The sequence below is a fragment of the Carassius auratus genome, chromosome 4 (genome assembly GCF_003368295.1).
Source record: "Carassius auratus strain Wakin chromosome 4, ASM336829v1, whole genome shotgun sequence".
Taxonomy (NCBI): domain Eukaryota; kingdom Metazoa; phylum Chordata; class Actinopteri; order Cypriniformes; family Cyprinidae; genus Carassius; species Carassius auratus.
This window is the reverse complement of record NC_039246.1, coordinates 9,345,923-9,355,941: the sequence shown is the minus strand read 5'-3', so window position 1 is coordinate 9,355,941 and position 10,019 is coordinate 9,345,923. Positions and strand designations below refer to the sequence as shown.

Here is a 10,019-nt window from a genome sequence, read left to right as displayed (position 1 = left end):
TCTTCTGTAATAGTTGCATACATGTCTCTCAGTTGTCCTCAGTGTGAAAAGATGGATCTCAAAATCATTCAGTCATTGTTGGAAACGATTCAAATACACAAAAATGCTGGAAAACCAAATAACTAATTTAAATAACTAATGTAAGATAACCTAAAACCATCATTACATAAACGCATCATAATAAATGTCATATTTAGCTACCTGTGCCCTTCAGCAAGTAGGAAATAACTTTATTCAATACAGAAATTGAATTCAGTTATAAAACACCAAATTCTAAAATAAATATAGATGAATCCTTAACGAAAGCCACAAAAGGTATTGATTTCTTCTTCTTTTTTTTTAATATTTTTATTAACAGACATCACAGCTGAGTTAATAGGTTATAGAGTGGGGGCAGTATGATGTCACTTTTGTAGGCGGATCAGCTGTTTGTATCACACTGGTTCCCTGACAAAAAACCAATAGTATTTTTCCATAGGCTTTTGGATTATCGCAAAAAAATAAGATCTGTGTTCAACCATAGTTATTTTAAAAATTAAATTTAGGCTATAAATTAACTAGCCGACAGCACCAGGGTAGCTTGCTTTCAGTGTCAACACTATGATTCCTGCAACTTTTTCAAACTTATTTTAACATGTTCAGTTAAAAATCCACACATGAACCTTTTCATATAAACTGGAATAAATACAAAACAAGAGCCAAACTAAAGCTGAAATGAGACCGTAAGTTAGTAATAAATAGATTAAACTTATTTTTGTGAATAAAGTACCACATTTCCGCTATCATTTTCTTAAGGTGGTTACACAAAATGTTATTTTATCCTTGCTTCTAGAAAATCCTTCCAACAACTTCATGTGGCTGTGAAAATGTTAATTTAAATGTTAATTTCCTCACAAGTTTGAGGTATTCAGCCAATCAGAATGCACTGCCCAATCTGGCCAGTCAGCATACACATCGCTTTTCAGAACGATGAGCTTTGTAAAAATCTATGCATTTCAGAAAGGTGGGCATAGAGGAGAAACAATATGTACATTATGTTGAATATTATGTTTTTAGAACCTGCATAAACACCAAAAACATAAAATTTTCTTTTTAACATCGTTAATGTCATGACCCCTTTAAAAAAATCACAAAATAGGTGTAACTGCTGTGTTTATGTCTTAGAATAAAATGTGAATGTATCTTAAGCTTGTGTGAGTATAGTGTTAGAAGTTGCTAAATTTAGCAACAAAATTGCTAAATTGGCAAGACTGCACCTGAAAAGTCTCATGTTTTATTGTAAAGACATTCTGCATCTAAATAAATGTAATTCAAGAAAAAAACACGGAAGCAGCAGTTGTGTGTGTGGTGTTCAGTTTGTTAGTTCAGTTACTGTCACTCAGTTAAACTGGAAAAATGAATTGTATGTGTTACCGGGTTAATTTGTACAGCACTGGTTGTTACATTAAAATGTTATTAAGAGCATGAATGTCTGTTATATTTTGTTCTGTTTTGTTTATTCTAAAGGGGTTACTGCAGCTCTCTGCTCATTCATGACAGGCTACATGGATGGGGAGGGAGTTTATACCCAGAACAGAACCATACCATCAACCCAAACTGTATGCTAATTGTCATTTTGACAATAGTCCTGACAGAACTATAATTATTTATGTTACTTCAGGCGTCAGACTGGTTGGAGGTTCTCGCTGCTCTGGGAGGTTAGAGATACTTCATGATCAGACGTGGATGTCAGTGTGTGATGCTGTCTTTGACCAGCAGGATGCAGAGGTTGTGTGTAGAGAGCTGGACTGTGGGGCTCCTGTACAGGTGCTGGGAGCAGCTGCTTTTGACAAAGGAGACACTCAGAAGTGGACACAAGAGATTCAGTGCAGAGGAAATGAGTCTCATATTCACCTCTGTCCAAAATCACCATCACATGAAAACAATTGTTCTTATGAAAATTATGTTGGACTGGTGTGTACAGGTATGTGTTGACTGTTTCAACAGGAAATATTTATTTAATTTATTAATTTAATAGAGATCTCTTCCTATTTTTTCCCCTAACTGTGCACAGAAATATTAAATGTGCGGTTGATTAATGGAAACAATCCCTGCAGTGGGACAGTGGAGGTTCTTCACAGAGGTCAGTGGGGAATAGTGTGTGGTGATGGCTGGGATTTGGTTGATGCTGCAGTGGTGTGTAGAGAGCTGGACTGTGGAGAACCTGTAGATGTTCTGAGTGATGCTCAGGTTGGACTCGGATCAGGACCAGTCTGGATGAATAATGCAATGTGTGCTGGATCTGAGTTCACACTGAAAAAGTGTGGATCCGTCATATGGGGGTTTCAAGGTGTGTGTCAGAGCAAGAGTGCAGGAGTCATCTGCTCAGGTAAAATCAAAACTTTTATTTTCCTAAAAGAAAGAAAATAATGTAGAGGATGTTTTGTTCTGAAAGGTTCATTCATACTCGTATTTTTTTCAGGTGTCAGGCTGGTTGGTGGTTCTCGCTGCTCTGGGAGGTTAGAGATACTTCATGATCAGACGTGGATGTCAGTGTGTGATGCTGTCTTTGACCAGCAGGATGCAGAGGTTGTGTGTAGAGAGCTGGACTGTGGGGCTCCTGTACAGGTGCTGGGAGCAGCTGCTTTTGACAAAGGAGACACACAGATGTGGACACAAGAGATTCAGTGCAGAGGAGATGAGTCTCAGATTCACCTCTGTCCAACATCTCTGCCACACAAATACAACTGTTCACATGATAATGATGTTGGATTGGTGTGTACAGGTTTGAGCAAATTTATTTTACTTCACTGAAATCTTATATCAAATCTTCTGACTCTGTGTATGAAAGATTATTTTCTCTCTCTCTCTCTATGAGATTCTTTTTACTGTCTTGTTTGCTCTGTCCATAAGTATTACTTCTCTTGTTTTCTGTATTCAATAAACAGACCGTGTGAATGTGCGGTTGGTTAATGCAAACAGTCCCTGCAGTGGGACAGTGGAGGTTCTTCACAGAGGTCAGTGGGGAACAGTGTGTGATGCTGCTTGGGATATGACTGAAGCTGCAGTGGTGTGTAGAGAGCTGGACTGTGGAGAACCTGTAGATGCTCTGGGTGGTGCTTATTTTGGACCAGGATCAGGACAAATCTGGACTAATCGTATGATGTGCACTGGATCAGAGACTACACTGAAGAACTGTGGATCAGTTCTGTTGTATGAATATGACTGTAATCATGATAAAGATGCTGGAGTCATCTGCTCAGGTGAGATGTTCTAAAATGTAACCTATTACATCACTGTTGATCCACATGCCTTATATTTTAGTTCCAAAGATTTCTATTTATTTTTTTAACACCAAGTGTTGGCAACACCAAGGTCATAGGTTCATTTCTCAGGGAATGCATGAACTGATCAAATGTTCATCTTGAATGCATCTGTAAGTAGCTTTTTCTGTGTGCATAAATGTGTGCCAAATGCATAAAAGTACAATGTAAATGTAATTCCAAATAATGCAATTATTAGTTCTTCATCAGAAGCTTTTATTGAATAAACCCAGTAACAGAAGTGTTTGCCATTTTTCCTTTCAAAAAAGCCATTAAGTACTGTACACCTTCAGTTTTTGTCCATGTCGTCTAAGGCCAAGACTAATGATAATATATCAAAAAAATATATATGTATCATTGTTTAATAAGATTTGTAGCAAGTCGAATGCACATAAAATAATGATCTGTCAGCATTATTGATTGGTACAATAATGCCAGTAAATGTTATTGCCAAAGTTATTACTAAGTCTTGCCTTTTTTATTTTAGATAAATGTGGTTGTTTATAATTTTATGGTAACAATGGTTATGGAACTTTTATTGTATATTTTCTCACTTCTGTAGGAGTCAGGCTGGTTGGAGGTTCTCGCTGCTCTGGGAGGTTAGAGATACTTCATGATCAGACGTGGATGTCAGTGTGTGCCGCTGTCTTTGACCAGCAGGATGTTGTGTGTAGAGAGCTGGACTGTGGGGCTCCTGTACAGGTGCTGGGAGCAGCTGCTTTTGACAAAGGAGATGCTCAGATGTGGACACAAGAGATTCAGTGCAGAGGAAATGAGTCTCAGATTCGAATGTGTCCAGCATCAGAGAAACACAGCTGCTCTCATGATGATCACCAGGCGCTTCAGTGTGCTGGTAAAAAGATTAATATGAGAGAAATTAGTAGCATAACTAGGATCATATGTGTCCCATTGCACTTGTTGTGGCCCTTCACCACACACACAGCTTCAAAGAATGAGATGAAATTCATAAAAATATGACACTGTACTTCTGTTTTTATTTCAATATATTTCTGTTTTTAGTTTTTCTATTTTTGATTTTAGTCTCTGTCTTTCTGTTTCCTTCTCTCTTAGATGTGATGCATGTGAGACTGGTAAATGGTAACAGTCCTTGTGCTGGTAGAGTGGAGGTTTATCACAGAGGTCAGTGGGGAACAGTGTGTGTTTATAACTGGGATACACCTGCTGCTGCAGTGGTGTGTAGAGAGCTGGACTGTGGAGAACCTGTAGATGCACTGGGTTTTGCTCATTTTGGTCAAGGATCAGGACCGATCTGGATGAGTGTTTTAACATGTTCAGGAACAGAGTCTACACTGAAGAACTGTGGGTCAGCAGGATGGGGTAAACATGCCTGCACTCATAATCATGATGCTGGTGTCATCTGCTCAGGTGAATAAAGTTAAGACTCAAATTATTCCTCACTTTTTGATAATTTTGTCTTGAGTATGTAAGAAAATAAAGATACACATTTATGGATGTGGTTAGCTGCATATCAGATTTAAACATGTCTGTTTTATTCTTAGAATTAATTACCACTGAAAGAGTTCACCCAAATATTTAAAAATGCTTTGAATATTTGAAATGCTCGTTTTCACTCAATATCCTGTTAATCTTGAGTACCTATAGAGTAGTACTGCATCCTTCATAACTCCAAAAAGTATTTAGTTTTATTATATTCATAAGAGAAAGATAGTCTGTACCGATTTTTCCCGAAAAAACACGAGCGCCTGGAGGCGTGACGTGTGGGCGGAGCTAAAGAATCACAAGCGCCAGTTGCATTGAGAGCGTTTGGAAGCTGTGACAGCTGTGAAGGCTGAAACTGAACGAGAGCAGCAGCAGCAAGGACTCGCTCCGAGCGGGGCTCGAACCCGGGTCTCCGATGGGAGGCGGACGCACTAACAAGGAGGCAGAGATATTTTAAGCAGTTTTACTCACCGCCTGTGGTTCCAACACACAATCGTGACCCTTTTTCGTTGGGATTGCATCATCCTTAAGAAATAAACGATATGCAAATCCGTCGTCAAACTGGGCTTTGTTTGTAAAACAAGCATTTTAGAAATGCAGGGAACAAACACAAACACTTGCACAACTCCGTTGATGCTCTGTAAAAATAAACTCCATCCACTGGTCCCTTAATGCTGTTTTTCCTTTGGTAATCTGTGCAGGGTTGTCTTGCCTTGGCAACCAAAAACACACTCCTTATGTGACATTTCGCGACGCTCTCGCTCTTATCAGTGAATGTCTGTGCTCTCTCTGCTCTGCTTTACGGGAGCGCGCGCTCTTCCGGCAAACGTGCCCTCAGGACCCATATAAGGAAATTCCGCTCCATCTAACGTCACACAGAGCCATACTCCAAAAAAACTTTCCGAAACTTGTGATAGACCGGAAGGAGTATTTTTGGAACAGAAATACTCCTTCAAACGTACAACTTAATTTTTGAAACTTTGTCCATGTTTAGCATGGGAATCCAACTCTTTAACAGTGTAAAAAACTCAGTATGCATGAAATAGCATTTCACCCCCCCTTTAAATTATGTCATTAATAACTCACCCTCATGTCTTTCCAAACCCATAAGACCTCCGTTCATCTTCGGAACACAGTTTAAGATATTTTAGATTTAGTCTGAGAGCTTTCTGTCCCTCCATTGAAAGTGTGTATACGGTATACTGTCCAGAAAGGTAATAAAAACATATTCAAAGTAGTCCATGTGACATCAGAGCGTTCGTTTGAATTTTTTGAAGCATCATAAAAACATTTTGGTCCAAAAATAGCAAAACTACGACTTTATTCAGCATTGTCTTCTCTTCCGTGTCTGTTGTGAGCGCGTTCACTGCAGTGTAGTGATGTCCGGTTCGCGAACAAATCATTGATGTAACCGGATATTCTTGAACAAGTTCACCAAATCGAACTTTATCGTTTCTAACATTTTGCGTCTCCAATAAGCATTAATCCACAAATGACTTAAGCTGTTAACTTTTTTAATGTGGCTGACACTCCCTCTGAGTTACTCCCTCTACCAATATCCTGGAGTAACTCATTTACTCAAACAGTACACTGACTGAACTGCTGTGAAGAGAGAGCTGAAGATGAACACCGAGCCAAGCCAGATAACAAACGAATGATTGACTCGTTCTCGAGTCAAGAACTGTTTCTGTTGGACGCGTCCGATTCGAGAACCGAGGAGCAGACGATACTGCGCATGATTCAGCATGAACCTGTCTGAACCGAACTGATTCTTTTGATGATTGATTCTGAACTGATTCTGTGCTAATTTTATGAGCCCAGGTAAACCGAAGGCTTGAATCAAGGGCAATCATCGCCAATGACATCATTATGTCAAGTGCAAAATAACCGGTGAACCATTTTCTTCAACCGGTTTATTGAATCGAACTGTCTGAAAGAACCGGTTCGCGGAAAAGAACCAAACTTCCAATCACTACTGGTGATCCGAAAACCGAAAACTGGATCTTGACTCAAGAAACGAGTCAATCGTTCGTTTGTTAACTGGCTCAGCAATAAAATAAATATCTTCATATAATATAATATAATATCTTTAAATATCTTAAACTGTGCTTCGAAGATGTACGGAGGTCTTACGGGCTTTTGGGAACGACATGAGGGTGAGCCATTAATGACATAATTTTCCTTTTTGGGTGAACTAACCCTTTGAGAATTAGGCATCTTGAAAATAATGTAAATTTGCCATGATTAGTTTACTGCATTTTCACAGTCATTTAAATAAATATTTACAGCACACCATCCATAGCTGAAGACATTGTTGACCTCAACTGTCCAGCTACAAGAAGCATTTTCAGGGAATAACAACTAATGAGATTACAATTTTCATTTTTTGGAAATTTTATAAAAAAAACCTTTCAGTAAACATAAAAAATGTATATATGTAGAAAATACTTTGAGTGTTCAAAATGTAATTGGATGTAAAACTTGCCACATCTAAAACCTGCTCATGTAATGTTTACTTTTATGCAATATAAACAGGTCATAAACGCTCCAGACTTGCTGATGGGTCTAATCTTTGCTCTGGGAGGTTGGAGATACTTCATGTTCAGACGTGGATGTCAGTGTGTGACACTGTCTTTGACCAGCAGGATGCAGAGGTTGTGTGTAGAGAGCTGGACTGTGGGGCTCCTGTACAGGTGCTGGGAGCAGCTGCTTTTGACAAAGGAGATGCTCAGATGTGGACACGAGAGATTCAGTGTGGAGGAAATGAATCTCATATTTCATTCTGTTCACTATCATCACTTGAACACAACTGCACCACTGACAACACTGTGGGACTGATCTGCTCTGGTTAAGTATAAATATTCAGCAACCCTTCATTTGTTTTTGATTCTAGGTCATGTCTTAGATTTGTGTTATAATGTGATCAATCTAATGACTTAAGAATGTTTTATGCATTGTTTCTGAACTCTCTTTACTTCACTCAGGTTACACTGATCTCAAACTGGTGAATGGGCCAGACTCTTGTTCTGGAAGAGTGGAGCTTCAGTTCCTCAAAGAATGGGGCACAGTGTGTGATGCATGCTGGGATATGAGAGCTGCCAGTGTCCTCTGTAGACAGCTGAATTGTGGGATTGCTGTGACTGTTGTGGGATCAGACTGGTTTGGAGAGGGAAGTGGTGAAATCTGGGCTGATGTGTTTGATTGTGATGGGAATAAAACAAAACTCTCAGAATGTTCCATCTCTTCATGGAGTCGAGCTGAATGTTCTCACAGACGAGATGTTGGAGTCATCTGCTCTGGTAAACTTTTTTGACTTTGAGAGCATTATGTTACTAAAAAAAGTTTTTAATGTATTTTATAGGCACTATTTCATTATATTCTAACACATTTCAGATTCCTCTCTGGCTCTTCATGATGGTCTGGTGCGGTTGTCTGGAGAGAGACAGTGTGAGGGGGAGCTGGAAGTTTTCCTCCATCAGGTCTGGAAGAGAGTTCTGCTGGACTCCTGGAGTCTCACTGAATCCTCTGTGGTCTGCAGACAGCTGGGCTGTGGCTCTGGGCTGAACTTTAATGGCTCCACTTCATCCAGTCCTGAACACAGTCATGAGTGTGTGACGGGCTTCCAGTGCTCTGGGAGTGAAGCTCATCTGGGGAACTGCAGCTCTCCACAAACTCTCAACTGCAGCTCCACACAACAGCTGTACATCACCTGCCTTGGTGAGAACAACAACATCTGGGCAGATTCTTCAGTTGTTAGTGATCAATAATGTGTTTTTCTGTCTCTGAATATAAGGATGGGGGTCCATCAGGCTGGTGGGTTCTGGGGGAGACTGTGCAGGGAGGCTGGAGGTTTTTCACAGCGGCTCATGGGGGACAGTGTGTGATGACTCCTGGGATATTAAAGATGCCCATGTGGTGTGCAGACAGCTGCAGTGTGGAGTGGCCCTCAGTAACCAGCAGGTACCAGCCTGGTTTGGTCCTGGTTCTGGACACATATGGCTGGATGAGGTGGAGTGTGAGGGGAATGAGACGTCCCTGTGGAGCTGCTCTTCTTCAGGATGGGGAAAACATGACTGTAATCACAAGGAGGACGTAGGAGTCGTGTGCTCAGGTAAACTTGCTGCTAAATTGTTTACACTGAAATTAAGTATAAAGTTCTACACATTTCAAAATTCAAGTGTCCATAATGCTCACATTTTTTAAATTTGTGATTTTAAAATTGAAATTTTTTTATGTAGAGTTTAAAGAGATCAGGTTAACTGAGGGCTGTGAAGGGAATGTGCAGGTTTTCTACAATGGATCCTGGGGTAATGTGTGTTTAAACCAGATGGACAGAGACACAGTGAGTCTGATCTGTCAAGAGCTGAACTGTGGAAGATCTGGTGTTTTGTCTGCTTCTGCACCAAGAGTGAAATCAGCTCCTAACTGGCTGGATAAAGTTACATGTCGACCACATGATTCCTCTTTATGGCAGTGTCCATCTTCACTCTGGGGACAGAATAACTGTGGTGACGATGAAGTGGCCAAAATCATCTGTTCAGGTAAAACATATGATTTTTTTTTTTCATCAGTAAACAATACAAACATGATCCTTTATTATTAGTGCTTAGAGAAGATGTGTGGAATACATTAAATAATAATTTAACTGTTGATATAGAACAGGAGATCCATGAGTCTCCTCGAAGCTCTCTGACATGCTCCACATCTCCCCATCAGAGACGGTGTTCAGGTAAGTTCATTTAACAGGAACAACCATGAAAATTATTAATGTCGAATGCAACCGCTGTTGAAAAAACCAGCACATGCTGGTTAGGTATGTTTTGAGAATGGAAGCTGGTTGCTTAGGACCAGCACATGACTAGCTTTAACTAGATGGCATGTTTCAAAACATACCTAACCAGCTGTTTTTTTTCAACAGGGGTTGCATTCAACGTTCATAATTTTCATGGTTGTTTCCATGTTACCAGGGAAATAAGATAATGGTGTTTTTTTAAATATGAGAAACCAGCAGGATTTCATCTTGGAATATACAAAAGATCACACACATGCTGCTGTTCAGACAGTACTCTGCTGATAATAAATGTATCTAGTTTTTTGTTATGTTTGTGTGTTTTAGATCATGTTCCTCTCAGACTGAGTGGAGGTAAGGGCCGGTGCTCTGGGAGGCTGGAGGTGTATCATAACGCTGTGTGGGGCTCAGTCTGTGATGATCAGTGGGACATCAGCGATGCTCAGGTGGTCTGCAGGCAGCTGGGT

General features: G+C 40.0%; 1 protein-coding gene across 1 annotated transcript; it reads left to right on the top strand.

The window, feature by feature from the left end:
* Positions 1 to 4,043: 4,043 nt before the first annotated feature.
* On the top strand, positions 4,044 to 8,178 carry LOC113068558 (scavenger receptor cysteine-rich type 1 protein M130-like). The gene is made up of 5 exons (XM_026241313.1): positions 4,044 to 4,155; positions 4,374 to 4,688; positions 7,299 to 7,610; positions 7,748 to 7,892; positions 8,157 to 8,178. The coding sequence occupies exons 1-5, from the start codon at positions 4,044 to 4,046 to the stop codon at positions 8,176 to 8,178; spliced, it is 906 nt and encodes a 301-aa protein (XP_026097098.1).
* The last annotated feature ends 1,841 nt before the right edge of the window (positions 8,179 to 10,019 follow it).